This window comes from Phacochoerus africanus, chromosome 15 (genome assembly GCF_016906955.1).
Source record: "Phacochoerus africanus isolate WHEZ1 chromosome 15, ROS_Pafr_v1, whole genome shotgun sequence".
Lineage (NCBI taxonomy): Eukaryota > Metazoa > Chordata > Mammalia > Artiodactyla > Suidae > Phacochoerus > Phacochoerus africanus.
Genome location: NC_062558.1, coordinates 91,153,089 through 91,170,788, shown reverse-complemented (window position 1 = coordinate 91,170,788; position 17,700 = coordinate 91,153,089). Strand labels below are relative to the sequence as shown.

The following is a 17,700-nucleotide window of genomic DNA, read 5'->3' as shown; positions in this document are numbered from 1 at the left end:
TTATGTTCAAAATGGCTTAATAGCTATGCTTTCTGCCCCTCTCACTCCAAGTGGTGTATTGTATAACAAATAAGCTTGTGATATGTTCTTAACTTTTGGAAATAAGTATCTGGTATTATTTTATTTTGTTTGGATTATATTAATTATTTTTTGTTACATAACAAATTACCTCAAAATATAGTGATTTAAAACAAGTAACCTTTATTATTTCAGTTTCTGTCAGGAATTCGCTAGCAGTTTAGCTGACTGGTTCTAGCTCAGGATCTCTTGTGCTTGCAGTCAGGGTGTTGGCTAGGGCTGCAGTCATCTCAAGGTTTGACTTATACTAGAGGAGCCACTTCTAAGCTGACTGCTGGTAGAAGGCCTCAATTCCTTGCCATGGGGCTCTCTATGTGCTGATGGGGTGTCCTCATGGCATGGTTGCCCACTTCCCCAGAAGAAGCCACCTAAGGAGAGAGCAAGGACAAGGCAATCCCTCTTTGGACCTAGTTTCTGAAGGCACATACTGTTACTTTCACTATTTTTCTCTTCAGAGGAATTTAGTCACTAAATCTAGCTCATACTCAAGGAAAGGATAATTAGACTCTGTCTTTCAGAGTGGGGACCATCAAAGATCTTGTAGATGTATTTTCAAACAGTTGTAAGAGGGTGTTGTCTATTCTTTCTTCCTGTGTTGCTCACAACAGTAGCTTGAATTTGCCTTTATCTTTTATTTCTAGGGCAGCCCCCTGGCTGCATGGATGCTAACCAGATTTCTGTTAACACTGTTGCTCTGCAGGGATCCTAGGGACATATTGTGTGGAGCAATTTCTGAATGTGTAAGATAGTCCCATATATTGCAGTCTATCATTGGACACCCCAGAAACCACAAGCATAATCATTGGGGCAACAGAAAACCATGTCTAAATGCCTGGGTCTGAATGTTGAGAACCACTGAATGTTTTTCAGTGTGCCATATTTCTCATCATGCCATTCCAGTTTTTTGTAACTGTAATTTTACCTCATTAGTGCATTGTGTCTGAAATAAATTTTTCTATTAGGCAGAGAAGATATATTTTAAAATTCATTTTCTTTATTTATGTTGAAAGTTATTGCTTGCTTATGTTTCATGTTCATTCTTTTTTCTTTTTCTCCTTGCTTTTTTTCTTACCTAATAAACTTGCTCACTACCTCTTAGGCTCTGCCTTTTACTTCCCTTGTGAAGTCTTTCCTGCCTCTTCCAGCTAAAGTTAATCACTCCTGTAGCACTTAAATCATGCTTAGCACATTATTTTGTAATTAGTGTCTTTATGTATATGCTCCCACTAGATTATATTCTCCCTGAAGGGAAATCATTTTTCTGTCCCCAGGTCTAGCATAATGGTTAAGTGCTTTTTAAATTCAGTATGTAGTGTATAATGGACAGAATAAAGCCATTAGACACAAATCACTTTTTCCTCTTTTCTTCCAATCATCCTTTGGAGGGGTTTCCATATTGGGTTTTTTGTGTGGTTTTTTCATTTTTTTTTTTTTTAATCCATGACAATGCCAAATCCTTAACCAATAAGCCACCAGGGAACTCCACTATATTGTATTTAATAAGATATGTATTCAGAAACACCTAAGTTTGTAATCCATAACAAATCAGTTGGTGGAACCAAAATCAGACTGGTGGTTCCTCATCTTTTTTACCTGGCTTCAAACAACTTTGTTCTTCCATTAGGGCATTAATGGAGAGAACATTTTAACTTTGTCCTCTGTCCTCTACTAAAAAGTAAATCTCAGAGTTCCTGCTGTGGTGCAAGTGGGTCGGTGGTGTCTTAAGAGCATTGGAGCACAGGTTCCATCCCCTGCCTGGAACAGTGGGTTAAGGATCTGGCGCGAATTACATATGTCATGGGGTAGCCAAAAACGAAAAGGAAAAAATAAGTAAATCTCTGCTGTGTAAGTTAATATTTCAGTTTGTTATCAAAATATATTTTTGGCATGTTAAATTGCGTATGATATTATTTAATAATTTATCATATTAATATTCTCTAGGCCAAAGCTAAAACGTAAGTTTTATTTATTTATTTATTTGTCTTTTTGCCTTTTCTAGGGCCAGTCCCACGGCACATGGAGGTTCCCAGGCTAGGGGTCTATCGGAGCTGTACCTGCTGGCCTACACCAGAGCCCCAGCAACGTGGGATCTGAGCCGCGTCTGCAACCTACACCACAGCTCACAGCAGTGCCAGATCCTTAACCCACTGAGTAACGCCAGGGATCAAACCCACAACCTCATGGTTCCTAGTCGGATTTGTTAACTACTGAGCCACGACGGTAACTCCTAAAACCTAAATTTTAGATTTATAAAAAGGAAATTACAGGAAACAAATTTTGGACATGAACTTTTTGAAAGATCTTTTTGTTCATATTTTACTAATTTTATGTGCTGTCTTATTTTACCTAGCCGAGGGCTCACTGATAAGATTTACTTCCTTTAGTTTTCCCCAAGTAAGTTTTCAGGCATTTAAGTCTAAAATCATTTTTTGTGGAGTTCCCGTCGTGGCGCAGTGGTTAACGAATCCGACTAGGAACCATGAGGTTGCGGGTTCGGTCCCTGCCCTTGCTCAGTGGGTTAACGATCCGGCGTTGCCGTGAGCTGTGGTGTAGGTTGCAGACGCGGCTCGGATCCTGCGTTGCTGTGGCTCTGGCGTAGGCTGGTGGCTACAGCTCCGATTAGACCCCTAGCCTGGGAACCTCCATATGCCGCGGGAGCGGCCCAAGAAATAGCAACAACAAAAACAACAACAACAATAACAACAACAACAAAAAAATAAAATAAAATAAAATAAAATCATTTTTTGTGGATAACCTTGTAAGTGGTAGTTAAAAACTCATTTCTTACTAAAACCATGGAGCAGTTTTCTCTAAGCCTTTGACACATTGTCACCTTTTATAAATTCATTGCTGGGTTGTAAATAAATGTATAGGAAGGAAAATGAAGTTCAGTATGCACTCTCTATTGCCTCTTTCTCTGAACTTGTGATTAGCTAAGACCTAAAAGGGGAGAGAGAATTTTGGATACCCTAGTGAAAATAAATTCTTGACATTTCTCTTGTTTGTTTACTTTTGTATTTCACAAGAGAGATAGTTGAACTGCAAGCTTATTAGCCTTTTCCTTTTTTAGCAAACTCTTATTCTAGCAATGATGTACATTTTCTGTTACTTAGAAGTTAATTTTTACGACATGGCAGTTTTGATTTGTCTTACCTGCCTCTCCTCAGTTATGTTTGAGTGCTGATTCTTGAGATGTGATCAGAACAGTTCTCTATGTGTACTGTTTTGAGATTAATGCAGATATCCAGGATTCTTAGTTCTGGGTCTTATGGAAGGGAGAAGGAAAAACATCTCTAAATACTATGTTGAAGCATTTTGAAACAACAGGTCATACTTAAACTGACAGTTGGTCTTTGGCTTTCCCGTTATGTCCTTAAAAACATGTAGTTTAAACATTTAATATAGAGTAAAATTCACTGAACACAGTACTCAAGTCTTGTGGATTATACCAAGAGTAAAAGGTTAGTCAATTTGGGTTTGGTGCAACTTGAAGACATTTCAGACATAAAAACTTTGAGGGAAGACTGTCCTGCATCTTCCTTGACCTGAAATGATTATGTAGGAAATGCCTATATTCTTACAAGTTTATACCTAAATAAATCAGTGTACATATGCTCCATTAATTGCTATAATAAAATTAGATTGCATCTTATAAGTTGTCAATGTGAAGTGTGATTCAGAATTAGAAGAAAAAGACTTATTTATTGAATTATTTTCCTCAGATCATTTTATTTAGGGCTGAAATGGAAAAATTTCTCTGTCCAATATAATAATCTCTAATATAAGTGAGAACAAATTTAGCATTTGCAATCAGGAGTAAATTCCATGTTTTTCTGTTCCATCCTTTGTTTTAATTTTTCATTACATGGGTAATGTGTTTTTGTTTCTTACTTGCTAAAGGAATCTTGTTTTTCACTAATGCAAGTAATGTGTTGTGTTCTCCTCACTTTCATTAGTATTGATTAGAAATCTGCACTTTGTCAAACAAGTAGATATTTCTAGTCATCCTTGATGAACTGCCCTTGACTTCAACAGCATTGGTGATTTAAGGATTCAAGAATGGCCTGAAATTATTCCTACCTTAATTTAGCAAATGCAATTTGGTGCCTCTGCTTTTGAAATTGCTAAACTAATTATTGCTCCTCTTGTCTGTATTTTTGTTTCCTCTATCAGCCAATACCACTCCTGAAACAGAAGATGAATCATTCCATCACAATGTCACAGGAACAGATTGCCAGTCTTTTAGCTAATGCTTTCTTCTGCACATTTCCACGGCGAAATGCTAAGATGAAATCAGAGTATTCTAGTTACCCAGATATTAACTTCAATCGGTATGTTTTCAGAAAATACCTTTTTAACAGTAAAATAGAGAAGGTTGGAATTGAGTGATTTGCCAAGCATTTTATGTATAATTATCCAGTTTAATCTTTATAATACAGTGAGTCAAGTGATATTTTTGCCATTTTGCAGGCAAGATAATTAAAGTTCATAGAGGTTACAGAACTTGCTTAGAGTCCAAGACTCAGTAAGTCACAGAGCTGAGGTTTAATCTCAGTTCTGTCTTATTCCAAGATCCATGTTCTTTTCCACCCTGTCGGGTTGTCCTCCTCCTTTGAGTGCCTTGGATTTCTTATTTCTCTTCCGTGTGCTTATTTATTCACACGATGTTTGTTGTACATTATATTCTTTGAATGCTGAAGTAATGTTAAAGCTTTAGTACAAGTCCTCCTTTCAGTTAAGTGTGAGTTTAGAGTCATGCGGCTGACTGTCTTGAGACCTAAAAAATATACTTGTTAAGATAAAAAGCAAAAATGAAAGTTGACTTTAACTTTTTTTTTTCGTGAATAACATGTAAATTTTATTTTATTTTATTTTTTAATAATTTTTTTTATTTTCCCACTGTACAGCAAGGGGGTCAGGTTATCCTTACATGTATACATTACAATTACATTTTTTCCCCAGCCTTTCTTCTGTTGCAACATGAGTATCTAGACAAAGTTCTCAATGCTATTCAGCAGGATCTCCTTGTAAATCTATTCTAAGTTGTGTCTGATAAGCCCAAGCTCCCGATCCCTCCCACTCCCTCCCCCTCCCATCAGGCAGCCACAACTTTAACTTTTTATAGACATGATTAATTTCTTAATGTAGTATTTTTGAAAGGAAGGCAGAATAATGTTTAAATTATTGACAAAAGTAATATATTGTGAAGGTATTGATGAAGTTTCAGATTCTAGCCACTTTCCCCAATTATTATTTTCTTCATCATTTACACAAACAAAAATGTTGTAAAATCTTCTTGAAAAATGAGTATCATTTTTTCCCTTCCCTCTAACCCTCCCCCTTCACCCCTAATCTTTATTTTTCATCTGAGATTATCTTTATGGTATCTGTAAATAGAATGTGAGTTTTCTTCCCTAATGTTAGGGGTGTAGCTACAGAAAATTGTGGTACTGTTTGCTCCTCTTTCCCAGTAAACTATGTATAATGTCCTCCTCCATTACTTCCCTCTAATCCCCATCTCCTGCCTCTTGAGGGATTGGGTAATGTGGACAGAGTGCAGAAGAAGAGATGAGGTCATGGAGCAAAATCACACTTTTGTTTGCCATTCTGTTTTTGTCTTCAAAGTTGATTGGTGTGGTAATGCCATTTATTTCAGTTTACTTTTTTAATATTGTTTCTTTAAAGACTATTTCAGGAGTTCCCATCGTGGCTCATTGGTAACAAACCAGACTAGTATTCATGAGGATGTGGGTTTGATCCCTGGTTTTGCTCAGTGGGTTAAGAATCCAGTGTTGCTTGTGGTATACGTTGCAAACGGTGCTCAGATCCAGCATCGCTGTGGCTGTGGTGTAGGCTGGCAGCTGTTAACATTACTTTGTATCATGCTATGGTAGCCATACTAAGTAACCGTAGTAAATTATTAAAACCAGGAGATCAACACTGATGTAATATGGTTAACTAAATTACATACTTTATTTGAATTCTAGCAGTTTTCCTACTGTATTTTTCTGTTCTAGAATCCTCCAAGTCTCCCACATTGCATTTATAGTAGTCCTCTCTTATGTGTGGCTTACTTTCCATGGTTTCACTTACCTACGATGAACCACAGTCTGAAAATATTAAATGGAAAATTACAGAAATAAACAATTCATAAATTTTAAATTGCACACCATTCTGAGAAGCATAATGGAATCTTGCACCATCCTGCTTCCTGCCGTCCAAGACATGGATCATTCCTTTGTCCAGCATATCCCTCCTGTTAGTCATTTAATTTAGTAGCTATCTGGATTATCAGATAACTGTTGAAGTATTGAAGTGCTGGTGTTCAAGTAACCTTTTTTTACTTAATAATGGCCCTAAAGCACATGAGTAGTGATGCTGACAATTTGGATATGCCAAAGAAAATCTGTAAAGTGCTTCTTTTAACTGAAAAGGTAAAAGTTCTCAAGTTAATAAGGAAAGAAAAAAAATATGCTGAGGTTGCTGAGACCTACAGTAAGAACAAATGTTCTCTCCATGGAATTGTGAAGAAGGAAAGAAATTTGTGCTAGTTTTGCTCTTACATCTCAAACAGCACTAGTTATGGCCATAGTATATGATCAGTTAAGATGGAATAGGATATTTTGGGAGAGAAAGAGAACACATTTACGTAATTTTTTTTTTGGCTGTTCCCGCAGCATATAGAAGTTCCTGGGCCAGGGATCGAACCCGTGCCACAGCGGAGGCCTGCTGCAGTGACAACGCGGGATCCTCAACCTTAATGTGCCACAAGAGAATTGTTATAATTGTTCTACTTCATTATTAATTATTGTTGTTAATCTCTTGCTGTGCCTCATTTATAAATTAAACTTTATTATAGGTATATATGTATAGGTAAAAACATAGTATGCATAGGGTTCCCTACCAATAAAGCTTTCAGACATCGACTAGAAAGTCTTTGATTTTCCACAGATAAGGGTGGGAGCTGCTTTAATTTTCTGAGTCTCCTCTACTCTGTTCTTTAGTTTTCCCTTTTCTTTCATGACTTTGACACTTTTGAAGACTACTCATCAGTTATTGTAGTATGTTCTTCAGTCTGGGTTTGACTGACATTTTCTTCACAAATGGAGTGAGATCGTTGCATTTTTGGCAGGAATACCAGAGAACTGATATTGTGTCCTTCTCTGTGCATCACATCAGTGGGCTCCTGATTTGATATGTCTCATTACTGGCGATCAGTTGGCTAAGGTGGTATCTATGGAGTTTTCCCACTGTACAGTTGCTTACTTTTCCTTTGGGATTAATAAATATCTTGGGAGTGATTTGTTGACCCTATGCAAATGTTTTGGCTTATGTTTCTCCTCACTAATTTTAGCATCCATTTAGCTGGATCTTGTCTGTAACAGTTATTACTATAGTGTTTGCCTATTTTGATTTTTCCATTTCCGTCTACATGTATTGCTTAGAATTCTCTTGTAAAGAAGAGCTATCCCTTCTTTCACATTTTAAAATATCTGAACAGACTTACGGATATTTATTTATTTATTTTATTTTTTAGTGTTTTCTTACTTTTTGGCATCACAAGATATTTCAGACTTATATTTTCCATGACCCATCATTTTCTCAAGGAACCTTGGTTCTCCTTTTATTGGAGAATGATATTTACAGACCAAGATCCAGGTGACAGATGTACTCATTGTTACTAGAGTAGAGATGCTCTACTGCCCACCCAACTTTGTTATCATTGCTTGTTTAATCTTTTCAGTGAAACAGAGATCTTATTTGTCCTATTCTTTGTTGTTTTCACAAAATCTCATGCATTGCAGGCCTTCAGTAAACCCCAAATGAAAATATATTTTATAGATGAAACATTTGATGAAGTAAGTGACTGGTTAGTAGTGGTAGAGTGCTACTAGGACTATAACTTAGTTTCCTTGATCTCAGTCTATGGTCTTTTACTTTTCAAACTGAATCATATTCTTAGGAATTATGAGATATTTGTTAAGCCACATATAATTAAACAGTTTTTACTTTTGATTTCTTTAGTATTTGGGACCATATTAAGAGAAAACAAAGTATTGGTATCTGCAATTGCAGTTAAAGCACTTGTTTACTAAATGTATTTTCTTTGCCTGTTTGAAAAATTATTAAAAAATTTTCTTACAAGTAGACTCAGTGGTAGTTAAGAGCTGTGCATCTCTCACAGATTTTGTCTTTTAATATAGAAAAGGAAATAGTCAAATTTTGTATGTAGGTAAAGAAGTGGGAATTTAATTTTGTACAAATATAATTATCTGTTTTCATGAAGATTATTAGTATATTAACAGTAAGGATTCTTTAAAGAGTAAGTAGCCTGTTTATTTGGAATAAATGTACAATGAGCTCTAGGATTTGCCAGAGGTGCTATAAATTATAAAATCTTTATCCAGAATTCTGAAGACAATTCCAGTGGTTCTAGGGTTGTTACTTTGGTTTTGGTTATGAGTAGTTCTAATTAATAGTACTTTAGAGTTAGCATTTCAATGAGCACTTATAATTTGTTTCTGAAGAATGAATAATCTGCTAGTAAATGTATCTTGATGGTCCCTAAGATAAACTTTCGATGTCTTAGTTATAAGCTTTCTCAGAAGATTCTTTGTTTTAATTGTAGTCTTTAAAAAGTTTTATTTTTTAACAAGAACAGCATTATTTTACTAAGTTAAGGTTGTATCAGAAAGCCTCTTCTTTTAAAAAGTTATTTTTAAAACTCTACTGGAGTTCCTGTTGTGGCTCAGTGGTTAACAAATCAGACTAGGAACCATGAGGTTGCAGGTTCAATCCCTGGCCTCACTCAATGGGTTAAGAATCCAGCGTTACCATGAGCTGTGGTGTAGGTCACAGATGCCGCTCAGATCCTGCGTTGCCATGGCTGTGGCGTAGGCTGGCGGCTACAGCTCCAATTAGACCCCTAGCCTGGGAACCTCCTATGCCACAGGTGCAGCCCTAGAAAAGACAAAAATAAATAAATAAATAAATAAATAAATAAATAAATAAATAAATAAATAAACTCTATTAAGAGTATTTTCAAACATAACTGAAAGATAAAGAGAACAGTATAGTGAACCCAAATTTTAGTCAACCAACTTTAGCACTTAACTTTATTTACTTACTTATATATCTTTATTTTTTGTGCTCTTTTTTCACCTATCCAACCTCACATTCTTTTTTCCTAGAATATTTTAAAGCAAATTCTAGACATTCAGTTTTACTTATTAAGAATTCAGTATTTAAACTCTTCACAGATAAATTTTGTACTATAACCAAACTGTAGCCCTTTCCTCAGAAAAACTTAAGGCCCTCTATGGATAACTATACATATACATTCCCTACCAGGTAAAACAAGAAAAAGCACAAGAAAGGGAACAGAGGTTAATAAGCATGATTATAGTATAGGCTTTTTAAAGGAATAAAAAATTGTATATAGATTATGTTCTTGGAATTCCCATTGTGGCTCAGTGAGTTAAGAACCTGACATTGTGTCCTTGAGAATGTAGGTTCCATCCATGGCCTTGATGATTGGGTTAAGAATCTAGCGTTGCAATAAGCTGCAGCACAGGTTACAGATATGGTTCGCATCCCACGTTGCTGTGGCTGTGGCTTAGGCCAGCAGCTGCAGCTTCAATTTGACCTCTAGCCTGGGAATTTCCATATGCCAGAGGTTCAGCCTTAAAAATAAGTAAATAAGTAAATAAAAGATTACGATCCCAAATGTGTTAAAAAATCTGTTTCTGTTACTATACTCTATGTTCATATCTGTACATATAGATGTATGAGCATGAAAAGTAGACTGACAAAAAAAATGAATCAAAATATAATTACCCTTGGGTGGTGAGATATTTGACACTTTCTTTATCTCTTTCTGCATATTTTCAGATTGCTTTTATAATGATCATATAATCAGAAGAAAAATAGGTTACATAAAGCAATTATCAGAAGTGGAGCAGAAGACAAAATTAATAAAAAGAGTAGACAGTTTTTGTGATTTGATTTTTTTTTTTTTTGACTTTTTATGGCTGCACCATCGGGATATGGAAGTTCCTAGACTAGAGGTCAAATCCGAGCTGTAGCTGTGACCTACACCACAGCTCACGTCAATGCCAGATCCTTAACTCACTGAGTGAGGCCAAGGATTGAACTCACGTCATTGTGGATACTAGTCGGGTTCATTACTGCTGAGCCACGACGGGAACTCTGAAGTTTGATTTTGAGAGTGGAATCCCACAAAGATTTTGAGCCTTTCCAAAATAGTTATTACGGGTAGCTTCTTCCTTTTTTAATTATAGCCCTGTAAACTCTGATTCGTTACCTTTCCCTCACTCTCAGTTGACCATTCAGCATGTAAAAGAAACACAAGTCCACAGTGTCCTCTGACAGCTGGGCACCTGCAAAACTGACGGCCTTCTTAACAGTAAAATCGACTACAATTTTGGGATGACTGACAGAAGTCAAGAAGTCTTGAGAAACCTTGGCCTTTGTGACTTCCTATTTCCTGCTGCCAATGACCAGAATTTATATTAATTTTAATATATGTTTTATTTTTAAAGCATCTTTATTTTTCAACTAGACTTATCACAGGAGAAAGCTGGTGGCAACATCCTGTTTATCTTTTTCATTGTGCATGGTCATTTATCCTGAAGACTGAGCTGGTTGGCTCTGAGGGTCAGCCTGTTAGGCTTGATGGGAAAAGAGGCTGAAACATTTTTCTTAATGAAGGGAGTATGGATTAGAATCGTGTATGCATTTTATGTAAATGAGTGTTGATTTTTTTAGCAGATGACTTTCTATCCCAGGTACCTCTGCTAACTCAGCATTATCTGAATTTTTTTTTGCATAAGATATCTTTATAACAGTAGCTAATATTTATTAAGTACCTGCCGTATCCCAGTCACTGTGCTATTTTTTTTCACCTAATCTTCAAATCAGTCTTTATAAATGAAGTATCATTGTTTTCCCATTTTTCAGATGAAGAGATGGCGACTTAGGAGGGTAGTTTATTTCACCAAGTTAACTAGTATAATTGGGGTTCAAACTCAAGGTATAGTCGGCCTCTAGAAGCTATGTCCCTTAACCATTTTGCTATACAGCCCCTTTTTGAATGAATCAGATTAATACCTTTTACCTCATAGCTTGCTAGAAATTATGGCTATCCTTAGAAATAATCCTTGATATGTAAGAATTATTTCCAGGCCAGAGTGACCATGTGGGATTTAAGCTTGTGCTATCCCGGTAGCATTTTTACCAAGTAAGAGTTCAAGTATGTCTGTTGAAGATTTGAAACCAGGCATGCTCTTGTCTTCCTGGCTGTGGATGCTCTTTTGGTCACCAGAACATTGAAAATTGATTAAAGCAGGTAAAGCCTGTTGTAGTCTCCACAGTTGTTTTGGAGGACTCCTCAGCAGTCAGGATGTCTGCACTTGCCTCTCAGTGAGATGATATGTGTTTTAATAAACCTGAAACAGCAAACAACAGCAACAACAAAATGATTTGTTATCATCACTAATGTCTATTGACAGCTCCCTTTGATTCTGTCTCTGAGTTTTTAGTAGGGGAGCTTCTATACTAAGAGGTTCAATGAGAGTAATTGACCTGTAGTAGAAATGGGACACTGGCTTCTGTTCACACTGCTCTTTCATCATGTTTCACTTCCTCTCAAGAGCAAAATGCTCTGACTATGCTTCAGAAATGAAAAACAACCTAAAGTTCCCCTTTTTCATGTGGTTTATGATAGATCAAGTACCTAATTTGATGAGCCATTTGGTAAGCTGATTATGGAGCATTTTATTGTTGTGTTTTCTTTTTTGCATAGTTGCTGTTTATGATAATAGTTTCTTCCAGTTGGGAGTTGTGCGTGTGAGTGTGTTTAGTCTCAAAAGACTAGCTAGTTGATTGAATAAGAAAAATGGTAAGAGTATGTGGTGGGAGGCTGACGTCAATAAATTGAATAAGTCTTCCCTTTTTTATTTATTGTTGTGTTCTTCCAGCCCTGCTTAGTTATGTTAAATGCCCCTGACCTTTTCCCCTGCTTGCCTTTCAGGGCCTAAACATTCTTATAAAGGCTTCCAATGTGATTAGCATTGATGCTTCTGAGATTGCTTAGAAACTGATGGTCAGAGATTAATTGTGGGTTGCAGCAGTGGTCAGCCCAGGAGGCTTTTACATCTGTCTCTTCTGGATTGAAAATGCTGCAGAGGCCATATGGCACAGTGCTTCACAGAAAAGCCAAGAACGACTTTCTGGCTGGGTTCCGGATTATCATTTGCTTCCATTTTAAAGAGGAGGTTATAGTGCTTTGGGTTTGATTTACTGTATACTAATAGGATTAATCCTTAACTTGAAATCACATGGGAGAGTGTGTGTGTGTGTGTGTGTGTCTAGAATCCAATTCCAGTAATGTTATCAATATTCCATTCAGGGAAAGATTTTATTAAACTTTGCTTCTCTTTATATTTATGGAAAGAAAAACACCAGTTAACAAGTACCTAACCCTTGATTGACTTATTTCCCTTGAAAATAAGTTTTGTTTAGGACAAAAATAAGGTTGCCCAACCACTTTTTTTGTTTGCTTTCTTTAATAATCTCTAATTATCATTCAGTTAAATGCCAAAATGTCTTTTCTACCTGTGGAAGGGTTACTGTGGCCTAGTTTATGTGCACGTTTGCATGCCCACCTGCCAACTCAATATATGACTTCAAATATATATAGAAATCTAAATTTAAAAAATGGTGTTGAGTTAAAAAATTGAATTGTACTTGATTATGATGAGAAGGCCTCTCTCTGAGTCTCTGTCTCTTTCTGTGTTTATCTCTCTGAATTTCTGTCTCTCATACCCTCCCTCTGCCAAATTTCTGTCTCTTTCTTCTCTCTCTGCCTTGCCAGCCCCATCTTTCTGTCTCTTTCCTTTCTTGGGCTCTATCCTCAGTTCCTTTGTTTATCTATATCCTCCCTGCCAAATGCTGTCCTTCAGATAGTACATCACTTTTGTTCACTCATGCAGATTACCTGCACTTTTATGTTATTTTCTCTTGCTTCCATACCAGGATAATTCATTTTATTTAGGTAGCTATACATAGTACTTTAAAATTTTATAACAGTGAAATCTGAGAATTGATACAGGGGTTTTAAACCTTCTTCATCTTCCCTGATTTTCTACCTCCATGCTGTGTTCTAGACTCCACACCACATGCATTTCTCCTTCAGGGAGACAGGAAAGCATATTTGGTTACACAGTGGTTTGAAATTAGACTTGGAGCAAAGAAGATAGAGAATAAATTGAGATTCTGCTTGCTTTGGACCTATAAGATTTGAACTTGCAAAACAAATTGTAGTACGCATTTGTAGTGGGTGACAATAACAGCCATACGACCTTTCCAGGAGAGTCCATTAATTGCTAAGGCAATAAATCTATAGTCCCAGGAGGCTCCTCAGGTTGATAATTTCTTATCATGGTTATGAAATATGTGAAGTTTTATGTGATTTCATAAGCAGCTGACCACATATTGATGCTAGGAATGCTTTTTTGTTTGGGAGAATTGTTTCTCAAGGGCAATAGCCATTTTCACTCACTATGCAACACTTCTATGGAAGAGGAACTTTTTTCCCTTAATTAAATTGTATGTACATCGATTCATCTCTAAAAAAACGTGATAGCTGTCTTTACATTCATCCTGCTTCCCTCTACTAAGTAGTAAAGCTAGAAAGTGATTTTGCAATAGATCCCAAGGTATTCGTTTAGTAAATCGTATTTATTCGAATTCAGATTTGTTAAAATACTTTCTGACATTAGCATTCTTTTCAGGAAATAAGTATTCCTATAAATTGTTTTCTCAGAAATTGACCCAGAATAGATAATTTCAGATCATTGAAAACAGGATCATTTGAAATCTACATTTCCTTCCCTTTTATTAATTCATTTCAGTTATTCAATAGGATTTTGTCATAGAATTAACTTTTCCTTCTCTGCATAGTTACATAAGCTTGATTTTCTAATCATGAAATTTTTACCCACTTTGGCTCTTATTAAAGTGAACTTCTACTTGAAGTTTTCTGGTTTTAAAGCCAAAGTATACAACTAGAGGCAGATGACTAATATTTCATTATTTATAGCCACAGAATTTCTTTATAATTTTTAAATGCCTTTGTAAAGCTAGATCTTGTGCCCAAAAGCATGCTTTTGTGTTAGAAATCTTTTAGCGAACTACTTACTCAGGTCATATGCTTCCAAAGCTCTGCTTTTCTTTCCTCAGGATAAATTGCATTATGTGTTACCAAGAACAATGCCACATCATTTCAAAGAAAACTAAATTAAGTAGTGCAAGTCCAGGTTGCTGGAAACTACATGACATAGGGTAGGCACTGTTTTGGTTACCATGCAAAGGGTACGTTTGCTTAATTACCAAGGATTCATCAGTCTCCCAATATCTTGTCATACCTGCTTGTTGTTGTCATTGTCACCCCCTCCCGCCACCAAACAATCACGGGGATTTTTGCAGATACCATTTTGTTCAGTCATTTAACTACCTAGTAATATTATGAATTGTAAATAGTATTTGCCATTGGGAAAATGATCGAGCATTAACTCACTGGCCTAATTGACTTTGGGGGACCAGATGGTGCCTTCTCCCTGGAGGAAGATAGATTAGAGGAACGTGGCTGTTAAAGAGTGCCATCTGACTTGAACAACTTTGAAGAAGCCTGGTTCTAGTTGGTTTTAGTCCTCTCCAGATGCTGTTTGAATGCAAACAGTTTCTCAGTTTTCTATCATTACAGAATTGCCTCCTGGAAGAATTACTTCTTTTATTTCTTGGTAGTAGTATAGATTTAGGTTTTTACGAATCCTTAAAACATCTTAAATCATCCTTACCCTCTTTTATTTTTTGTCTCTTGCAGGTTGTTTGAAGGACGTTCATCAAGGAAACCAGAGAAGCTTAAAACTCTCTTCTGCTACTTTAGAAGAGTCACAGAGAAAAGTACATTGTTTTCATTCTTGTTGTAATTTTTATCACTGATGGGGGCAGTTTAGATCAAGTGACAAGTCAAAAATGTTTTGTGTTCAAAGTACACTTTCCTACCAAACCACATTAAAAAACAGTAATAATTCAGTATTATAATGTAGTTTTATGCACAAGTTGTGTGTATATATAAAGGTGTGCTATGAATACGCGTGGGTTTTGAATACTGAAATTAGACCAGTGTAACATACTTTAATGGATTTTCATGAATAAAAACAGTAAATTAATACTTTTAAAAGAAAGTATTTTGACCAGGAAATACATTTAGACTATTCTTTATATAAGGAAGCATTAACTACTACAGTTTATTTTCAGAGGTTAATGAATTAATTGTCTTCCTGTCCATCTCTCTCTTTGTGCTTCCTTTACGCCCTTGCAGTGTTTATAGAACAGTGTTTGCACTTAGTGTTTATATGTCTGTCTTTCTCTGTTGGATCCTGACTATCTTGCTTTCCCAGAAGCTAATCATAGCACCTGAGACAGTAGTAGTAGATGTCTAACCAACACTGGTAGTGATCAGCTAATAACAAAGTGGTGTTTCTACTCTTATCCTAGAAGCTGGGTGACCATGGACAAGTTTCTTAACATCTCTAAGCCTCAGTTTCTTTATCTGTAAAATAAAAGAATAATGATAATATACCTCATAGAGTAGTTATAAATACTAAATGAGAAATTACATCTTAATAAATGTTAGCTATTATAGTCTTTCCTGCAAGTCAATTATAAAGGAAACCAGAACATCTCAAAAGTTTGCTTTTGCTAAGTAGAGCAGGTTGACTCTGGTCAAGTGAAATAAGTTCATTTCAATTCTAGTTGTCCATATTGTGGGATTGTCTTAAAATACATCACTGAACAATTCAAATCCTTTTTTTTCATACCTTTCCCTTAGTAAGGACTCTCACATTATAGCATACTTGGCAGTTTTTTTCCCTTTTGAAATTATTGCTCTTGGACATTGTTCAATTTGGGGGAAAGAAATCAATTTTCCAGATTTTGGTATTTAAGGGAAAAATTATAGAGTTCTTTGGTAGAGTTATTTATTTCTTAGCTTATGAATTTTTAGTTTTGTACTCTGTACAGAATGAAATAGTAAGGAAAATGAAGGCTCACTAGGGCTTAAAATCAAATTAGAATTTGTAATAATTTGTTTGAAAGATGAGTATATTTTTTGCTATTCTATTAATGAATTCCATTACTATTTCTAAGTAATTCAGAGTTCACTTTGCTGTCCTTGAAGTGAAATCATGCATTTCTGCTCTGAATTCCAACTCGCCTTTCTAAATTTTAGAATTTTAAATACTTTGAGGGAAAAAGCTAAACAAAATTTTTTTAGCCAGGAATTTATAAATCATTATAAGTATTGGGAATTAGGCTGAAAGATATAAATTATAATTAGACGTTTTATTTTTTTTCCTTTTTCATTGTACATGGTTCTTTGTAGAAATATAGTAAGACATACTATATAGATTTTTAGGATGTAAAGCTACAGGCTTAAAGAGGCAACACTAAGTAGAATAGAAAGTAGTTTGAAATTTAATAATTACTTTATGTAGGAGTTCTGGAGTCTACTGAATAGAAACCATAGAAACCTATTTAAAGTACCATATTTCTAGGACTTGATAGATGGTAAGAAGTGCAATTATGTTAAGGACCACTACAAGAAGGAAAAAACACTCAGGAAGGGAAGTTATAGGTGATCTCTCTTATGAAAGTAGAACACCAGAGATCTGGATACTCTTAGTCTAAGGGTAAATGGGAGATTAACTTGGTTGTGCAGAAAAGGGACAGCAAAGAAACTGTAAGTATCAGTCTAGGTAGAGAGGACACCCAAAAAATCTTCTCTGAGAATTTGAACCACAAGCCCCAAGGCTGGGGTCTGAGGTCATGTCACCATTGTGATCTGCAGAAGCTTGCAATAGAAGACTTAATTCAGACATCTCAGGTTGGTGGTTTTCCCATATGGTGGCAGAAGCAGATGCACATCTTCCCTGGAAAAATTCAACTTCAATATAGACCCATAGTAATGGTTAGATACCCTTTGACTATGTAAGACATATCCTAGTTTCAGAAACTTAATACATGAGAAATGTACCTTTTAGAATTGATAAAGTATAATTCCATCAGGAAATTTTCAATGTTATCAAAATCTATGCATTATATTTGCAGTAAGGATCTTGAAAAATTTTAAAGAGCTTTCTGAATTATTTTCTTTTTTTCCTTTTTTTTTTTTTTTTTGGTTTTTAGGGTCACACCCCCAGTGTATGGATATTCCCAGGCTAGGGGTCAGTCGGAGTTGCAGCTGCTGGCCACAGCCACAGCAGTGCAGGATCCCAGCCATGTCTGTGACCTACACCACAGCTCATGGCCTTAAACCCACTGAGCAAGGCCAGGAATTGAACCCACATCCTCATAGATGCTAGTCAGATTCGTTTCCACTGAGCCACTATGAAACTTCCTCTGAATTATTTTCAATATGATTTTAGATAAAATGACCTTATAGATGGATGTATAAAAACAGATGACTCATATGCAGTATATATTTTGATTTATTAAGGAAAATATCTGATTAACCAAAATAACATATTGTGGTATGAA

The 17,700-nt window shown here is 35.8% G+C and overlaps 1 protein-coding gene across 3 annotated transcripts in view; it reads left to right on the top strand.

Moving 5' to 3' along the window:
• The window catches only part of PARG (poly(ADP-ribose) glycohydrolase), a 141,728-nt gene that overhangs the window by 59,591 nt on the left and 64,437 nt on the right, over positions 1-17,700 (top strand). For all 3 annotated transcript variants that reach the window (XM_047762746.1, XM_047762747.1, XM_047762745.1), the window contains exons 9-10: positions 4,252-4,409; positions 14,984-15,063. In XM_047762746.1, the coding sequence (XP_047618702.1) occupies positions 4,252-4,409; positions 14,984-15,063 (238 nt within the window). The remainder of the gene's footprint in view (positions 1-4,251; positions 4,410-14,983; positions 15,064-17,700) is intronic.